A 19789-nucleotide genomic window follows, 5' to 3' on the forward strand; every position below is an offset into this window, starting at 1 on the left:
AAGCATCACCTCTCATCACACAGCAATAGGTAAAAAGAAAGCATAGACCATGGGACCAGAATGAGAAGTAAAATGAAGTCTCAGACAGGCTGGATCTGCTTGGCCGAGGGCAGTACAGCCACATTGCACCCAGTTCCCTGTGACATGGACTGTGCAGCAGAGTAGCTAGAATAATGCATCCCATTTTGCCCAGCCAAATGGTAAAGTTGAAGCATGAGAAAAAGTAGAGCTTGAATTGCCATTTGGAACAAGGCTCAGCAAGCAGTGTCTTCATCCAGCTCCATCCACCGCTGTGAACAGGCACTAACAAGCCAAGGGAGCAATCACACCTTCATTTACAGCTGAGCAGGTCTATGGTTCTCCTGTGTGTATAAGCAAAGCCGACATTTATCACTGAGGGAGATGAGAGAGAGCAGGTACACAACCTGAAAAACCAAAGGCTGGTTCCTCCAGGGGACCAAGGTGTCTGTCTGTCTGTCTGTCTATCTATCTATCTATCTATCTATCTATCTATCTATCTATCTATCTATCTATCTATCTATCTATCTATCTAATCTATCTATCTATCTATCTATGTCCAAGGTGTCCCATGACTTTGCAGAGGATTTAGGTGTTCAAAAACCTTGGGCTTGACTTCCTCCAAGATACTCAGGGCACCTGCAGGAGACAAGAGAACTGAACATCCCGCTCTTATCCAAGTCTAGTACCCTAAGCACTAGACTGTTATATTCCCCCTGAGGATGTCAGGGATGTGATTGGCTCCCCTTGCCTCCCTTTAAAGCAGTGTATTTGTGATTCTCTGCTCTCCTGCTTGAGCCTTTATTAGGTGACAGCACGGAGACAGCTGGTAGCTGCTTCAGTTTCAAAGCTTCAGAGATACCCAGAGGGACAGTACCTAGTGGGCACCCTGTTTTCCACGCCAACATGGAGGAAAGAGCATCCCTGAGGATGCTCAGCTCACATGGAAACAGTTAGATTCATAGAATCAACTAGGTTGGAAAAGACCTATAAAATCATCAAGTCCAACTGCTACCCCAGGACACAACTCTATCACTGAACCATGTTCATTAAGGGCCTCATCAATACAGGTTTTGAACACTTCCAGAGACTGTGATTCCACCACTTCCCTGGGCAGCCTGTTCCAGTCCCTGACAATCCTTTCAGTGAAGAAATTTCTCCCAATACCCAATCTAAACCTCCTCTGGTGCAGCTCGATGCCATTTCCTCCTAGCTCCATCCTCCTTCCAGGTAGCTGGAGAGTTCTGGTGTAACTGCTGCCATGGGAGATGTGCAGATGTGGGAACTGAGGAGTCTCGTTTCTCGTTTCACCACCAATATTTTTCCCTCCTTTGTTCATGTCCTGTATCCTATTGTTTCCCTGTATCTTGCACCTAAACAAAACCCAAACTTCAAGCAAAGCTGAGTTTTGCAATTCAAAACCACAATGCTTCAGACTGCTGTTATCTGCAGCACGCTCCCACTGCCTGAAGCTACTGGGTGTCAGCTCCGGTCTTGCTGTGTCCCTTTACAGGGCTGCAGTGGCACTGAGATGACATTGGGTGGGCTCCTCTTCAGCCCTTTGCTGCATCTCTAGCTGCTTTGGCACAGTATTTAGGGGGCTAAAGCCACCAAAGTCCCTTTGGGAGCTGAAAAGCTTGTCCATGTGTTAAGAGCTGGGAGAAATGAGCACAAATTGAATGGGCAATCCTGGCACCACCGGCAGCTTGCTGAAGTGAATCCCCCAATGAGATGGGGAAACCCAGGCAACATCCTGGCAGTGCCGGCCATCTGGAATGAGGTCTGCCCTGTGGGGCAGTTCTGGGAAGAGGGTGCAGAGCAGCTGCCCAACCCAGTCTGTGCCCACGTGGCAGCAAGGATGCAAATGGAATGCGGTGCAAATACCCAAGGAGCCCTCCCACCATGTCCCCTGTGCTGGACCCTTGGCAGCAGGGCGGAGGCGGGCTGGGGCGGCAAAACAGTGGCTCACTCGAGCCCTGATGAACATACATCCCATGGGGCTGGTGTGCTGAGCTGCAATGAAACCGCAAGCGGGCAAATGTCCTGTGTTCCTGTTATCACAGCACTCACGTTGGGCATCAGTTGGAAATCCCTTGATGTCAACGGGTATGTGCATGCACTGCTCATGTGAAAATGTGATTAGGAATGTGGGGCTGTACTTAGGAATGGGGGAGTCCCATTGCTCCCCGAAGAGCCACCAGCTCCTCCAGGTGCAGGGGAAGCTGCTGCAGCCCTGGAGAAGGGGAAGATGCCTGCAGTTGATGCATGGGCTTGGGTCTATCAACTGTGTGAGGCGTGGGGTGTGATTCAGGAAGCCTGTGTTGGTACCTAGGATGAGACTTAGGGCCCGAGCATCCCCAAGCATGAGGTGGCAAAGCTGTGCTGCCACACAGGCTCACCCTGGGAGCATCCCACTGTCTTTGATGGCTCTGTTTGGGCCTGAGAATCATAGAGTCAACTAGGTTGGAAAAGACCTTTATGATCATCAAGTCCAGCCCTTACCTCAAGTCCACCCCTGAACCGTATCACTTAGGGACTCATCTACAGGGTATTTGAACACTTCCATGGACAGTGGTTATTCCACCACTTCCCTGGGCATCCTGTTCCAGTGCCTCACCATCCTCTCGGTGAAGCTCTGTCAGAGCTCGAGGCCCAGCCTGGGGGGGGCTCGGGGTCCCCGCGGGCTTTCCAGCCCCACAGCCTCAGTGTGGGGTGATTCACCCTGGGCTCTGTCCGGTCGGCGCTAGGACCGGCGCGGCCTCCAAGGCCTATTGGCCCCGCCCCTAGCCACACCCCCGGTCCGCCTCCTGTGATTGGCCCCTCCCTGGCCCCTGGCCCCGCCCCACCCGCGGCTGCCGGCGGGTATCGGCGTGGATGGCCGCGGTGCTGTCGGGGCGCGGAGCTGGAGGTAAGGGCGGCGGGCGGGTTGTGCGGTGCGTCCGTGCATACATGTGTACATGTGTGTGCATACATGTGTACATGTGTGTGCATACATGTGCCTGTGCGCACCCGTGTGGGTGCTTGCGTCTTTGTCCACGTGTGTGCCGGTGTGAACGGGAGTGCCGCTGGAGCTGTCCCTTCTCACACTCGGCCGTGAGTGGAAGGAGCGCGGCGCGGGTTGGTCCGGGTAGGGTCGGGCTCGCTGCTCCGCGGGGTCCCACCGCTCCTCCGGTACCGCTCCCCGGGGAGGATGAGAGGAGGCCTGGGCAGGCTCCCGGACTCGCTGCCTCCGGGGGAAACCCCACCCGGTGCGGGAGCGGGGCTGTCCCCGTTCTCCCGGCCGGTGCTCCGTTAGGGCCGGGCAGCCCGCCCCGGCCCATCTTGTCCGGCCGCTCCGTGTTTCTCGGCACCCTGGAGCCTCCCAAGTACCTGAGCGTGTTTCCCCCGCCTGGGGTGGGTACCGGAGCCGCTACCGATGAGGTGTGTGTGGGGGGTCGCCGTTCGTTTCAAGGCGCTGAACGTCGGGGGCAGCCGCCGCTTGTCCCGGGGGAGAGCGGAGCCACCGGCCGGGAGCGCAGCGGGAGCGGAACGTTCCCGGCTGGACGCGCGGCGGGCGGTTGTGTTTCCGCAGCGGCGATCGCAGCGTCCCCGGGGGTCCCCCGTTGTCCCCCGCGGGTGTCAGCGGCAGCCAGCCCGCCCCAGCCAGCCAGCGACAGGGAACGGGACCTGGATCGGGATCGGGACCGGGGTGGGGGCAGAGCCAGCGGGAGGGGCGGCCCGCGGCGGGGAGCGTTTTCTCACGTTGTTGTTGTTGTTATAGGGGGATGGTGAGAGGGAACTGTTATGTTTAACCTCCCTGCCCCTGCAGGGAGAACAAAGATAAACTCCTGCTTAAGGGAGAAAAACAGCCTTGAAAGAGGAGAAAAACCCCACGTGAGCCTGCCCCGAATTCTCCTGCCAGGTTCTGTGATTGAGTTAAGCACAGGAACGTTGCTGCTTGAGCTTGCTCCTCTTTCGATGGAAAAAGGGGTTATTTTCCTCTTTCCTGGCGCTCCTGAATGTCCCGGCAGCGCTGAGCAGCTGTGGGCAGACCGGCATCCTGGCTGAGGCTCCTGCGAGGCCCTTCTCGGGCATCCACTGCGCTGGGGTTTTGTGGTTTAGATGGAAACAGCGTTCTGAGAGAGGGGTGGCCGTGGAGACGGGGAGTCGCCTCATTTCCCCTGTGCATAGCTAGCTGGCAGCGCCAGTCCTGCTCACAGGTGTGCACAGGGAGATGTATTCATGTATATATTTTAGATCTATATATGTTTTACATATATGTAGAGATGTAACATATATGTAGATATGCTTACATATTTTTATGCATTTACATATTATGTATGACTATATTATATATAAAATATATTTTATATAAATATTAAATACACATATGTATTTTATATATAACTACATACTTTTTTATGTGTGTGTATTAAAAATGTAGATTTTTTTAGTATATGTATACACACATATATATATATATACATTGCTAATGGCCAGAAAAGCTCTTAAAAGGGTCTCATAAAATACCCAAGTATCAAGAAATACCTGAGAGAGAGGGCTGGAGATGTTGGGTGGGTGAGAGCTCATAACAAAACCTGCATTGGGGTTGCATGGAGGGGCCACATCCTGCCCACCCTTCCTCATCTTCAGCCTTCCTCATCCCCATCTGGAGTAGGGGTGCAAGGGGATGGATTCACAGGTCTGGTTTTAGGTTGTTACCTCAGGAGGGATGTACCGACACCAACGCTGGTGGGGCTGGAGCCCCAGATTCCCCAGACTGGGGAGGGACTGGTGGGAGCTCCCCTATCACCCACAGGTCCATTCTTTTCCTCCTCTTCTGCCCTGCTGTCTTTTGCTGTCCTTTGCTCTCCGACAGTGTTAGGCAGGAGGAGCTTTGCTTTCCCTCTTCTTTGGGAAGCACTCAGGTTGAAGGAGGGCAGATTTGACCCCGAGCAAGCACGTGCTGCCCCACTGAAGTCCCCATGCCTGCAGGATCAGGGGTTGCTCTCACTGATTTCCATTTCCACACACCTGTGACATTGTGGATAGGCATAGGATTAGCTCCTGGATCTGGGTCAGATTCTGCACACCATTTTCCTGGATAGAGGGCCTGATGCATGGATACAGCTCCAGTGCTTCTCGTAAGAGCTCCTCTGCAAGGAAGCACTGGCACAGAGCTAAAGACATTGCATTTCTCCAGTGAAGAGGCACTGAGGAGGGTTTTTAGGGACCCCAGCAGCAGCCCCAGAGGGAAATGTGCAGAGCTCCTGGGGGTCAGGCTCAGCTGGGCTCTTGGGATGTGCATGGAGGTTTCAGGACAAAGTGGAGATGTTGCTGCTGACCGTTGCAGCTTTGCTTTGGGAAACGAAAGCCTCATGTCCACAGTGCCATTTGGTTTTTATACTGATACTGTAAAGGCCATATCTGGAACCAGTTCTTCCCTGTGAGGGTGCTGAGGTGCTGGCACAGGGTGCCCAGAGAAGCTGTGGCTGCCTGGCAGTGTTCAAGGCCAGGCTGGATGGGGCTTGAAGCAACCTGGTCTAGTGGAAGGTGTCCCTGCCCATGGCAGAGGGTTGGAACTGGATGAGCTTTAAGGTCCCTTCAATCCAAACCATTCTGTGTTTCTGCAAAATGTTATTTGGTGCTAAGGTGGGGAGTACGTGCCTTGTGCAGCCTCCTTGTCCTGGAAACCATTAGGAGGATGGCTGCGTGCTCAGTTTTTCACACAGAGACTATCTGCTAATGTAATAGTCCCTGTGGAAACTTTAGTGCTCGGGAATATTTTGTGGATTTGGGAAAACTCCCAGGAGGATTTTTGGTTTCATACAGTAATTGCTTTTTGGCAGCTTTGGGATAGATGTAATCTGGTTCCCATTTGTGTCCTGAATTTTTAAATGGAACAGCCTGCCTTCTGCTCAGGGCAGAAGCAGAAATAGATGGCAATAGATAGAAAATAACAGTAATAACCTCACTTATATGAAGAAAATTGTCAGGGCAACCTTTGTGTGGAAATACTGCATTTAGGAACCACGCTTGATCTTTTTTGGTTGTTTGTGACTTTTTCAGTAGGTGGGGTGCTGCTGTGGATTTAAATCTGGAGTAAATGTGGAGAAGCTGATGTAATCCCTCTAGATTTGGACCAGCACATGTGAGAACAGTGTTTTGCCTTGCAGTAAGGTGTATCCCGTGTGCGGCAGCGGGTCTTACAGCACTTGCTGGCTCTCCATGGCCCTGGCTGTGCCTTTCCCCATGCATGTCTGTACCTTATCTTGAAGTTGTAATGGGTCATTCAGTGCCTTTCGGGGGGCGGGTGATCTGTGGGGGGTGCCACATCTCAGGAAAACAGCATGGGATTAAATAACTGAGCAATACTTGGGAGTATTTGCTATGACCAAATTGGTGAGCATAAATATCAATGTGCTTCAGCCAGCAGTAACTCCAGGGGTCAAGGCTCAGGCTGGAAAATGATGACATTATTTTGTTAATTTAATTTAAGGAGCAATTAAATGAACTGAAATGCTTTTAGTGAAATTCAGTCTCAGTTTAAGACTTAAACCAACTGAAGTAATTAAAAATTGTAATGGTAATGTAAGGTAAATGTAGGGTAAGGGTAAATGTGAAGGTAACGGCTTCAAGCTTAAAGAGGGGAGATTTAGATTAGATGTTAGGAACAAATTCTTCCCTCTGAGGGTGCTGAGGCACTGGCACAGGGTGCCCAGAGAAGCTGTGGCTGCCCCAGCCCTGGCAGTGTTCAAGGCCAGGTTGGAGACAGGGGCTAGGAGCATCCTGGTCTAGTGGAAGGTGTCCTTGTCTGTGGCAGGGGGTTGGAACTGGATGAGCTTTAAGGCCCCTTCCAACCCAACCCGTTCCATGATTCTATGAGGAACTGTTATCCCTCTGCCCTCCCTCCTCAATGTGTGTTGTGAGCAGGTATTTCTGTGGGGTCCCAGCCAGGCTGGGGCATGACACATGGGTCCCTTGTGGTGCCTGGAGGGCAGGAGGCACCAGAGTCCCCTCCCCAGGACCTGGTCTGGGCTCCTGCTTCCCACAGAGGTGGTGAAACACTTCTTGGGGGGACTCCCCACTGGGATGCCTGCCTGGGGTGGGCAGGGGATCCTGCCAGTGGCATGGCCTGTCCCATGGCATGTGTCCCCGTGCCTGTGACATGCACTGGTTTTGAGCCATTTTCACGGTGATGACTCCAATGGGCTGTTACGGTGATTTTCCTTGTTCTAAATCTGAGCTCAGCTGTCTGGGAGCAGGAACTAAAGGCAATTATCTTGTTAGCACTTCTGTGTATAATACCTTGATTAAATTTCTGCATTTTCAAAGTGGCTGAATATAAACTGCATGTAAGGATTTAATAACAGAAGGCTCATAATTGGAATATACATTCTGGTGGGAAGAAGGTTTGATTTCTTTTTCCTTTATACGTGATGCTTGGGAATAATGCAAAGGCTCTGCTCAGTGCAGGGTTATCACAAGCAGCTCTTCACATGGATCAAATGAAGAATGATGCATCCTTAGCCTGTGGTTTGTCGCCTGTGTTAGAAATGGGAAGGCTCTAGAAATCTGCAGATCCATACGATAGAGCTCAATGCCTGCATTTTCAGTTAGAGAGCACTGTACAGTCTTTGTACTATTTTTGTTCTGTCCTTATCCCAGGCTCCTTTGTACGCTGCAAGTTTGTGGGAATGACTCAGGGTGAAAGCTATTTAACCTAAAGGACACCACTGGCAAAAAAAAAGTAGATGGATAAAGAGCGATGTCAGTGCCTGCGAGTGGGAACCAAGGAGAACGTTTGTGTCCATCTGAGGAAGAGAATCCCAAAACCTCCCTCAAATGGGGTGAAAACCCCACAACTCCAGATGCTGTTCCATTCAAGAAGGGAGTTTTATAATATGGTTGCTCAAAGTAATAAGGAACCAGACTGAATGATCCACAGCCGTGGGTCCTATTTCACTTCTGGTTAATTAATGGAAGGGCTTAAATATCCAAGTGACATGGATCATGCCAGTGCTTTTCTGTCACATAATCGTTTTTAAAGGCACTAAGTACAGCAAAGTCAATCATAGCGTAAACCCCTGCTTTGCAAGTGTCTTGTCTCTGTGTTGTAGCTGCTCGATTTATGGTTTCCCTCTCCCCCAGTGGAAAAAAACACCCTCCCCTAAGAATCTGCATGATGAGTTTTTATCTTGGAGTTCTTTATGGCTTGGAAATGGGAATTTATGGCATACTGAAAACGCCTGCAGACTGTTCGCTGTGCTGACAAGCAGCACGGCTGCACCAGTAACGTCTGCTCGCTAGCTCCATGTCAGCCTTTGTATTTCACTCTTCTACTGAGAGTTTCTTCCCTTACTTTGAGCTCTGAATACCACTTACCTTTCATCTTGGAGCAGCAGCGCAGACACGAGTTGTCACTGTGCCACTGGTGCTGTGATCAAAGGAGAAATTTCAGTTATTGATTCAATTTGAATACATTTAGGCTGGGTGCATGTTGTATAGTCAGGGCTATAGCTGCAGAGGTGAATTTATAGCTTACAATAGAGAGAGGCTTTAAAAATGCACATATTTGTACAAAGCCGAGTGGAGCCGCTTCAGGAATGTGCATCCCTTCCTCCGTGGGGTTAATGCCCAGGTAACTGGATGGAAGTACTCCTCCCGCATCCTGCCTCTCCCCCGGGGGTGAGCCTGGGATGGGGAAAACCCCAGTGGATTATTCTAATGCTATAAAACCTGTAAGCATCCAAGATGAAAGCGCTGTGATGGGCGCCGTTTGCCCCCACATGCCTGCACTTGATTTCCATAGGAAGGCGGGAAGTGTGGGCATCCATGGGGGATCTCCCGGGCAGGCACACTTGGCTCTGCTTTTCCCTGTATCCATCTGATCTCATGCCAGGCTCGGGAGCTGCTTTCAAGGCGCCTTTGCTTTGCGCTGCTCATAGCTTTTATGCTTGTCTACTTTGTTGTTTGCTGAGGGGAAGCATATATGAAAATCAGTACGTGAGGCTGAAGATTCAAGGAAAGTGCTCATCCTTGTAGGCAGTGTTAGCGTGGTTCCTTGGGAGAGATGGGGTTTGGCTGCTTCCATCGCCTTTCCTCATTAGTCTTGCTAGTGCTTTCTTGGACGAGGCACTCTTTGGAGAGTGAAACGACAATACCCAGGATGGGAGACTCCGGGAACTCTTCCTGAGCATGGGAATAGCATAGCGTGGATCCTGGAGGTAACAGTGGGATGAGGATTTCTTTCCACAGAGCATCGAGCTGTGGAGAGGGGGCTTGGCTTGGTGAAACCGGCCACGCAGAGGGGTGAGGCTTCTTTTGGCTCAGATGTGGTAGATCTTCAGCTTTCATGTGGGAAACAAGAGGTGCTGGTGGCTCACATCTGGTGTGCATTATGTGGGTTGGATTTCTGTCCTGCAAGGTGTTGCTCTGCTCCTGTGAAAATACCAGCGATGCTTGTTCAGTCCTCACAGGGCTCGGGAGCCCCGGCAGTGGATGTGAGATTCCCAAGCAGAATGATGGGGTGTGAGCATGGGTCAGCCACCCCACAAGTGACCTAGAAAATCTGTGCATTGAGTGGGAAGATGCTGATGGGGAACAATCAACATCTGCCTGAGCCCCTGCACCTCGTCAGAGCTGGAGCTGCGGAGGAATCCCACCACTGCTGGAGGTACCGAGGGCATCCTTGGTGATGCTGTTAGGAGTGCTGTCTCTACTTTCTGTACCTAAACTAAGAAGCAGGATGCACGAGTTATCTTTTTGTGAGCCAAATCAAATTCACATCTACCTCCCAGCCTTGGGAGAGTGGCATGGCTGCGTGGCTGGGGTACAGCAATGACTCCTGTCAAAACTGGGCTGATGCTTAGGAAAGAAAGTACTGTTCACATGCTGGGATGCACAGGAGGGGCATCCAGCCTCGATGGAGGGTTCCTGTGACCCATGGGAGAGACTGATGGGTCTCCATAGGAGATTCAGGGCACAGCCATTGAGTAGCCCTTAGGACCCTGGAGCACTTTGACTGTCCTTTTGTGACGTCTTTTAAATAATTAGAGAATCACAGAATAGTTGGGGTTGGAAAGGACCTTAAGATCCTTTCTTGTTGACCTGAGATTTGTTTGCAGTGACAGGGCAGAGAGAATATTTTAAGTGTGGAATAAGGTTTTTACACTCCTTTCTGGCTTGGCTGTGAGACAGGAGCACAGATGCGGGCTTGGAAACGATGTCATTTTTGTTCTGTCATTCTTGGACCTCCCTTACAAACTGCGGCAGAGTTTATAGGAAAGTGTAAAGCTGCTTTACTCAATATTTGATTTCAGATGATTGCTTTGGATGGTGCTCAGAACCCTTGGTCTCTTTCAAACCACTCAGGAGGGTACAAATTGAAAGGGGATTTTTTGGAGGACAGCGTTGTGGTTTTGTTTGGGTTTTGGGTGGTGGAGAAGGAGCTGTATATGCTGGCAGGACAGGCTGTGCCACAGAGCGGTACCCAGGCAGGCAGCAGAGTGTGATGCAGAAACTCATCACTCTAGCGCGTCCTCGAGGTGTTGACTCTAAATAGCAAACTGTCTTTGCACAACAGGCATTTTATGGTGTTTGACTGAAGTTTAGAGTGGTACTATGGTTTGGCTGTCAGAAAACCATCTTTTCCAACTGTTCTGGTGAGGAGAAAATTTGCTTCTTGGGGATGCTGTTATTGCTCTGAAAACATGGCTTTCCTGTAATGTCACAGCAATGGGCTTCCTATGAGGATTTATTTTAGATCCTTTTCAAAACCAGACTGAAACCACATCAGAAACAGGAAATATTTAGGCATTGCTCCTCTGTCTCTGGGTCCTTGCTGACTGTCTGGTGTTAATCTTAGCAAATGATTCACTGAAGGAGCTCTGATGAATTGCAGGGCTGTGCAGCAGCCCTCCAGGATAACACGTCTGCTTCTGCAGGGTGTAATGCATGTTTATTTAGAATTAAAAGAAAAGGAAAACAAATGGATTAGTGTCAGACAATCACTTAGATGTGGGAAAGTTGACGGAGATGCAGAAATGAAGGGCTGGAGCAGCTGTCCAATTAAGTAAGGACTGAACTGGGCCAGATGTCATCGTGTCTTACAGGATTGGCTGTGAGAGACAGCAATTCTAGAATATAGACTATATAATATAGAATCATTTAGGCTGGAAAAGACCTTCAAGATCATCAAGTCCAACCTTTACCCCAGGACTGCCAAGTCTACCATCAAACCATGGAATCGTGCATCACTAGGTTGGAAAAGACCTTTAAGATGATGAAGTACCACCACATGTCACTAAGGGCCTCATGTACACATATATATGGCAGTTGTTGATGTGGTGTCTATTGACAGGGCTGTATCCTGGCACACTGGGTTTCAGTTATAACAATTAAATTGTTTTTTTGGTGAGCACTGTAGAAGAATGGGGAGGTTTGAGGAAGGAGCAAATGCCTGAGCATCAGACTTAGACCCCAGCAGAGCTGGGTGTAGCAAAACCTTTCTCTCTGGAAAGGAGAGCTGAGATTTGGGAGGCTCTAATGACAGCATGGGGGGAAGAAAAAAAGGCCTCTGCCTTGCTCCAAATGGCTTGTGAGGCTTCACTAAGCTATGCGTTATGGCCCATGATCTGTATTGTGGCCTTGTGCCAAGCACTGATCTGTCGGCAACTGTTATCTGTTTTACACATAAACTGGCTTTTGGTCCCAGTTACAGGTGATGTTTTATTAAAACCTAATGTGAATGAACATAAAATACCATTGCATCATTTTAACATCATAAACCATCATTACATCATTTTATGATGTTACCTCAGTGTGTGTACAGCAAAGGGCAGTGGTTTCTACCTGGGTCAGAGCTACTCGGTTTTGACTCTGACATAACAGGCATCAAAAGCTGAGCAGTTTGGCAGATGTCAGCATTTACCAGTCCTGATTTTAGCAGGTTATTGCTTTGCCGTGGCATCCCAAGGCAAGTGGTTAGGTGAGAACTCCAGACCAGTCTGCCATGATCAGTTTTACAAACATACTCAGCTTAGCTCTGCTCAAGTGAGCGATCTTTCCCTCTTGATCTCTAAATATAGATAACTGCCATGCACATTCATAATAAGAATGGTAAGGTGGTGAATTCATTAACATTTCACAGAAATACCTATTTCCTCTCTTCTGGGCACAGAGGGGAATAGTATCTTCATGCCTGTAGAGAAGACAGGCGGGATCCTGCTCTCCTGCTGCCCTGCTCCATGCAGGGGTGTGCGGTTAGCGATGACCTGTATAGAAGGAGAGCAAGCTTCCCTGTGTAATATATGCCAGTAAGCACACAGTTAGCCGAGCACAGACCAAGCAGTTGGGTTTAATAAATCCAAGTCATTCGTGGCTGATGTTTTTGCCTGCAGAGCAGGGTGCTGCAGTTCCCTGTGGGCTTCCTGCCCCACCAGGATGGATGGATGCCCTGCTAGGACTGATGGATGCCACACTGATGCCACTTTGAGCCCTCACCCTTCTGCTCAAGCAAGTCCCTTGGCAGTGGCCTTTGCTGGAGGTTGATGGCCATTCCTTTAGTCTAAAACCTGTGACAACTGGTGGTGTAAGTGGAGGGTGATTCTGCCATGTCAAGGTTTGGGCCTCAAACAGCCTTCTCTTTGCAAAAATGAGGTCATGTTCAGAAAAATGAGTAGGAAGTGGAAAATCAGAGAGTCGAAGAACAGCCCAGGTTGCAAGGGAGCTCAGCAAATGAGCTGGTATGACCTGTGGGAAGAGGAGCCTAGATGAGGTTATCTTGCGCGCTGTCCAGCCACATCTGGAAAACCTCCAGTGATGGGGCCTCTACCATGTCCGTGGGGAGGCTGCTCCAGTGAATGATTGTTTTCACTGTAAAAGACTCCCCTTATGTTAAGATAAAACCTCTCTTAGTGCAGCTCATACCCACAGACCCTCATCTTCCTGTGTTTTAACCCCAGCTGGCAACTAAGCCCTACCCAGCTGCTCACTCACTTCATCCCCAGTGGGATGGGGGAGAGAATCAGAAGAGTGAGAAAACTCATGGGTTGAGATAAAGGCAGTTTAACAGGTAAAGCAAAAGCTGTGTGTTAGCAAAACAGAACAAGGAAATCATTCATTACTTGCTGTCACAAGTAGGTATTCAACCATCTACAGGAAGGCAGGGCTCCATCAAACATGACAGCTACTTGGGAAGACGAACACCATCAGTCTGAATCATAGAATCACAGAATAGTTAGGGTTGGAAAGGACCTTAAGATCATCCAGTTCCAACCCCCTGCCATGGGCAGGGACACCTCACATTAAACCATGTCACCCAAGGCTCTGTCCAACTTGGCTTTGAACACTGTCAGGGATGGAGCATCCACAATTTCCCTGAGCAATGTCTCAGGGAATGTCCCCCCCTTCCTTCTTCTTCCCTTAGGTTTATATGCTGAGCATGATGCCATAAGGTGTGGGATATCCCTTTGGTCAGTTGAGGTCAGATGTCTCGATTGTGTCCCCTCCCATCTCCTTGTGCACCGCTAGCCCACTCGGTGATGGGGTGGTGTGAGGAGCAGGAAAGGCCTTGGCTCTGTGTAAGCGCTGCTCAGCAGTAACTAAAACATCCCTGTGTTATCAGCACTGTTTCCAGCACAAATCCAAAACATTCCCTTACCAGCTACTGTGAAGAAAATTAACTCTACCCCAGCCAAACCCAGTGCACTTCTCCACGTGAAGAGAAAGCCTCTGTCCTCTTTTGTAGCTACAATACTGAAACACTGTGATGGGGTCACCCTTCCCCAGCCTTCTCTTATCCAGGGAGAGAAGACCTAACTCTTTTCAGCCTTTCCTCACAGGGCCAGTTCTGCTGTCCTTTGATCATCTTTGTTGCCCTCATTTGGAGTCTGTCCAGTCTGTCTGCCTTCCTTGAATTGTGGGGTCAAGCCAATGATGAGCACGATGCCATATGCCATGGAATACCCTTTGGTCAGTTGGTTGTGTCCCTTCCCAGCTCCTTGTGCACCCCTAGGCCACTCACTGGTGGGGTGATGTGAGGAGCAGAAAAGGCCTTGGCTCTGTATAAGCGCAGCTCAGCAGTAACTAAAACATCCCTGTGTTATCAGCGCTGTTTCCAGCACAAATCCAAACCAGCCCCATACCAGCTACTGTGAAGAAAATTAACTATTCCAGTCAAAACCAGCACAGGGACTGGTCCGGCTGCTGATGCCTGTGGGATGCAGGAGCTTGGGTGTGCAGCTCCTGTGCAGTCTGTCTGCCAGACTCATTCCCATGGCCCTCCAGTTACATCCTCTCCTCACCATATTAAGAACATCTGGACAAAGTGATTTATAGACTCTCTCCCTTGATAGCATTGGCTGTATTTTAAGTCTCAGCAATTTTCTGTATTGCTGAACTATTATTTATGAGCAGATTTTGTGGTAAAGAATTCCCAGACTTAAGCACTCATGGATGGAATGGGGTCCTCACCTATTCTTCTTTTCTTCTGTTTACCCCCTCCCTCTTTCAGTTTTATGCTGCCTCTGTTGGCTTCATGTCCTGATGCCATGCCTTGATTTGTGAGTTTGTCACTTGTCACTGGTATCTCTTATAAGCCTTGCTTTGTACCTGGACTGGGGACCTTGAAGTTTGGTGTGTGAAGCAGCACTTGGACTTGGTGGCTGCCTCTTGCTCCTCAGAGCTAATGTGTTATTTGGGTGGTGAGGAGAAGAGGTGGTTTGCCCAGTGGCCTCAGCAGGGCACCTAGCCATGCTCAAGAACATTGTTTTTTGGACTTCTGTCATAAGTCATGGCTTTACGCTTTGTCATTCTTTACTGACATCCTGTTCTTCTTTCTTACAGGCTCCACATCTGTTTGTTACAAGCCTACCAGCCCAGTCCAGGTACTGGAAGACACTGGCTTTCTTTACCAGGATCACCAGTTGTTTGCTGGCAGGCATGAAGTTTCTCCGCTAACAGCTGAAGGGATCAGTGCCAAAGAAAAAGCTGGTAAGTGTGTGGCCACACTTCCATACAAACTCACCACGTTTGCTTCCATCTTTTTCCCTGGAAGTAAATTGAGCAGTTTAGACTATTTACAAATAATATTCATAGAATTGAAGGCCACCTTCTCATCCTCAGTGGAGTCAAAGGAGAGTTACCTTGACTTGAGTGTTATGACCCACCATAATTTGTCACTTGTGCTTGTGGAGGATGCAGCATTGCTGCTTGTCCTTCAGGACAAGGCTGCTCTTCATTGTGCAGCTGGACTGAGGTCCAGAGCTTTTTGCTGATGGAGCAGGACCACAGGCAGCCTGTGGAAGGCTCATTCTAGTTAGTCCTTTTTGGACCTCACTAATAGGTAACTAAAGTACATCTCCCAAATATAAGGATGCTGACAGGTGACTAGCACAGGGATGGAAATCCTTCTCATGTATGACCAAGAGCTGCCTTGATGGTGTGGTGCTGGCTTTATCCACTCGTCTCAGATTTACAGCCTAGTCTGTGAGCTCACTGATATGTTAGGGAGACTTCTATCGCAGGTCTGCAAAGGTGCCCAATTTGGGGGGATTTCTGTGTGCTGTGAGTAAAGCAGTAAGAGTTTGCTGTAGCTGCAGGGACGTATAAAGTAGATGGACAGTTGGCTGTGGTGCAGACAGGTAGATGAAGATATGTGTGTCTGCAGCAGCCCGGGGAGCTGACAGACCCTCTGAGTGCTGGTGGTCAGGTTGCAATCCCAGCATGGAAATGACCTATTCTAATAGTTAAGAGTCAAAGCTTTTCTTCCCCTCTGGTATCTGGGTTGTGTATGAGTTATCCCACAGCATGTGCAGTAACTGATGAAACTTCAGGGGAATACCAGACCTCAAGGGAAAGTTTGCTTTTTAACTACTTTCAAACGCTAAAACCCAAATGTAAGTCCTTCTGACAAACCCCTCTGAGAACTGGAAGCAACAGGAGAGAGAAGGCTGCTAAGAATGACCACAAAGTCTGAACTGAAAACAGCACCTCCTCCTTGCCTTGGAACATGGAGGACTTTGTCCAGAGCTCTGGGCTTATTCTCACTTTTGTCCACACCGGGGCCTTTCAGGAACACCCCTCTGGACTCAAACACCCTTCAGACCCCACTTTTGGGGTGGCTGTGGGAGGAGAGCTCCAGGAGGAAGAGATTCTAACCTCCCAGCCATGGTTATATGCCATCAGGTGCTTAGCTCTAGGCATTTTCCACTTGTATAGAGTGCAAAAGTGGTGTCATTGCCTCTGAAGAGTGACTTCAGTAGGGTGTTAGGATGGTGTAACTAATCCATCTTTTTTAAGTGCTGGTGTTAAATCTATGACTGTAACACCCTCCTTGTACTCACCAGCAAAATCACAACGGTGACTCCCTTAGAAATAGTGTTATTGTCCAGAAGGGAAATAGCACTTTTGGGGGAAGATGCCAGAGCACAGATAATTCTTTAATTACACTTTTAGGACCTTTTTGTTTTCAGTGTCATTTCATAGCTTTTTTGCGACACATTCTGCACGTTCTTCTGTTGTGGCAGGCACCGCACTTAGGAGGGGATTCGACTCATCAGATTTTGCCCATCAAAAGTGCAGCCTCCCGTGTGGTATTACCATACAGGCTGCTGCCGTAAGCAATGCAAGGCATCTGCGGGGGGAAGGTCAAACACAGGCTTCCTAGAGAGGTGATTGATGCCCCAAGCCTATCAGTGTTTAAGAGGCATTTTGGCAATGTCCTTAGCAATGTGCTTTAAGTTTTGTTCAGGCAGTTGGACTAGATGATCGTTGTAAGTCCTTTCCAACGGAAATATTCTGTTCTTATTCTGTTCTAGTCTAGTCTAGTGCTGTCCATTCCGTTCTCTTCCATTCCATTCTATTCTCTATTCCGTTCCATTTATATTTTAAAAAAGACCAAATTTCCCTATGACATTGTGTGTCCCTCCATCGACTTGGGAGGGCATTTGGTGCTGTGGGTATTGGGCACATGGAGTATTATGGAGGGAAGGGCTGGGAACATGTTTTTAGGGGTCACTGCAAGCAATTAAGGATGATTTGGGGTGGGGGGATGAGCAGAGAGTAGTGCCCTGCCTCCTTTGGTGGCTTCCAGCCACGTTCCCTCTACTCCAGGGGGGCCCTGGCAGGGCAGTGCCCCTGGGGTGCATCCTGGGCACAGGGTCACAGCCGTGGGGTGTAGGAGCTCCAGCCTCCTGGACAGCAGAGCTAACGGCCACCTCTGTCTCTCCCTGCCCAGCCGAGGAGGCCCTCTGCACCCTGCGCCCACCCAGCTTCCGCCGGGTCCCAGAGGCGGAGATGCGAGGGGCGGACGAGGTGGCAGCCGGCACCGTCCTGCAGCGCCTGATCCAGGAGCGGCTGAGGTATGGCAACCCCAGCGAGAACATGAACCTGCTGGCCATACAGCACCAGGCGACGGGCAGCGCCGGCCCCTCCAACAGCACTGCCAGCACTCTCTCTTCCGCAGAGAACCTCGCTCCCGAAGAGCCGCCAATGGTCCAGCCGTCAGGGCGGCAGGAACCGCAGGGGCAGGAGCACCAGGGGGACGGTGCTGTGATGGAGAAGCAGCCCCGAGCCCCGCAGCCCCCGCATGGCACCGAGGAGCTGCCCACCTACGAGGAAGCCAAGGCTCAGTCTCAGTTCTTCCGAGGACAGGCACCCACGGCCACTGCGGCCGCTCCGGGGTTTTATGGCACATCCAGCCAGAAGTCCAGGACAGAGGGGAGGCCGACGGTGAACCGGGCCAACAGCGGGCAGGCGCATAAGGATGAGGCGCTGAAGGAGCTGAAGCAGGGCCACGTCCGCTCACTGAGCGAGAGGATCATGCAGCTCTCACTGGAGAGGAACGGTGCCAAGCAGCATCCCCCGGCACCGGGTGGCACGAAAGGCTTCAAGGCGGCCCCACAGCCCAGCAAGGCTACGGACCCACGGGGCCCGCCGCCCGAGTACCCCTACAAAGGCAAGGCACCCACTCCAGGCAGCAAGGCACAGGAGCATGGGATGTTCTATGGCGAGCAGCCGGCGCAGGATGTCCTCAAGGCTTCCTTTGCTGCCCCGCAGCCCTCTGCCCGCACAGAGGTGGCCCTGGTCCGGTACCAGCCACCGCCGGAGTATGGAATCAGCAGGTAATGGCCATGGTCAAGGGTAAGGGGTCTGATCCTGCCCATGCCAGAGGAGCTTCTGCAGTGATTTGGTCTCATGAACCACAGCTCCTGTGGGCTTCAGCCTTAGGCACATGGTGGGGACATCACACCCCGTGACTGGGCCAGCATGGGACAGGTGATGGAGGCATCTGCACCTCCAGGAGGGCTGTATAAAGCACAACACACTGCTAACGTCCTAATTAAACCTAATTAAACTAAATGGTTATAAAATGCAGCATTGGTCATGGGGGCTTTCATGGTACTGTGCCACTCATGCCAGGCCTCCCCATGAGCATGGGTTTATTCCAAGCGCATTAAGAATAAACCAGAGTATTCACTCGCTATGCACTGATCCCTGTGGGCGGTGCAGGTCCTGTTCAGTGCCCAGGCAGGATGGTGAGCCCAGGCAGTGAGGGCTCCCTTTTCCTTGCTGTACCTAAATACAAGAGTATCTCTGTCTCATTGCTGTCTCTTTGACCTGTTTTGCTGGATTGGGAAGGCTGGAGTTGTCTGATGTGAATGTGGGTGGCTTTCATATTGCAAGCTGCCAGGTTGGACAGAGCCCTGGGAGACATGGTCTAGTGAGAGATGTCCCTGCCCATGGCAGGGGGTTGGAACTGAATGATCTTAAGGTCCTTTCCAACCCTAACTATTCTGTGAGTCTATGATCAGGTCCTTACCGACCCCAAAATCCCCAGAGGTTTTGTTGGTGTTGACTTTAGTTGCATGCACTCAGAGCATGGATTTGGTGGATGTTGCAAGGCAGTTGTGACAGCTCAGGGCCCGTACTGAGCAGCGCTGGCCTTCCTCCAGCTACATGTGTGTTTTCATTACCAGCCTTCCACTGTGCCGAGTTTATGCAGCTTTTCCAGAGGAAAGTGGCATTTTTAAGAGCTCAGCACAAATCTCTGTTTATGCTAACAAACCGCTGTATAGGCTCGAGGGCAACAGGGGCTGTGCTTTCCCGCAGCCATTTGCAATGCTAGCAAACATCTCTGGCACCAAGGAGATTCATCCCCAACAGAAAAGGAGCTGGTTTGGGGGTTTTTGTCATTCTTGGAAAATGCTGCTTCAATACCCACGGCCTCTTCTGCTGAGTCCATGTAAGTGAGTGGTTGTGGGTGCTGCCGAATGAGGAATGGCACTGCTGTCAAGTGGGAAACCCTTTGGGGCTACTTCCAAAACCTTGCTCAGGTGCCTGGTCAGCAAGGTTAATGTTGAGAAATGCCTTGATTTCAGTGGAGGTTTCCATGCCAGCAGCATGGGCCAGCCTTACCCCAGGGCTCTGCTGGATCACCCTAGCAGCTATGCTGAGAAACCCGCTGGTTCATGTGCTCATCACTTGCTGTTTCTCTGCAGCTGTGCCCTGGTACATCCTTGTGCCCATTTCGGGCTGTGTCACAGGATCAACATGGTCTGGAATGGTTATAAAATGAAGCAAAATAATTGTCTTCCCCACATATTCCTCTCTATGGAGGCAGGTTGCTTCCCGATGGACATCAGCCCTATCTCTGCTAGAGAACTTGCCTGAGCACTGAGCGCTGCTGGAGGAGAGCCGGGGCTGTGTTACACTGCTGGGTTGCTCCAAGTGCAAACCTGCCTGTGCCTCTGCTCTTGCTTGCTGCTTGCCTCTTACCTGCACTCTGGGG

The 19789-nt window shown here is 50.4% G+C and overlaps 1 protein-coding gene across 4 annotated transcripts in view; it reads left to right on the top strand.

Moving 5' to 3' along the window:
• The window catches only part of AMOTL1 (angiomotin like 1), a 66683-nt gene that overhangs the window by 7514 nt on the left and 39380 nt on the right, over window positions 1–19789 (top strand). For 2 of the 4 annotated variants that reach the window (XM_062639347.1, XM_062639349.1), the window contains exons 1-3: window positions 2855–2926; window positions 14845–14991; window positions 17237–18122. In XM_062639347.1, coding sequence (XP_062495331.1) covers window positions 2893–2926; window positions 14845–14991; window positions 17237–18122 — 1067 coding nt within the window. In that variant the 5' untranslated portion in view covers window positions 2855–2892. Of the gene's footprint in view, window positions 1–2854; window positions 2927–14844; window positions 14992–17236; window positions 18123–19789 lie in introns of those variants that run through there. The other 2 variants (XM_062639348.1, XM_062639350.1) reach the window with 2 other exon arrangements.

The sequence above is a fragment of the Pezoporus occidentalis genome, unplaced genomic scaffold (assembly GCF_034315485.1).
Source record: "Pezoporus occidentalis ecotype Australia unplaced genomic scaffold, CSIRO_AGI_Poc_V1 ctg6, whole genome shotgun sequence".
Lineage (NCBI taxonomy): Eukaryota > Metazoa > Chordata > Aves > Psittaciformes > Psittacidae > Pezoporus > Pezoporus occidentalis.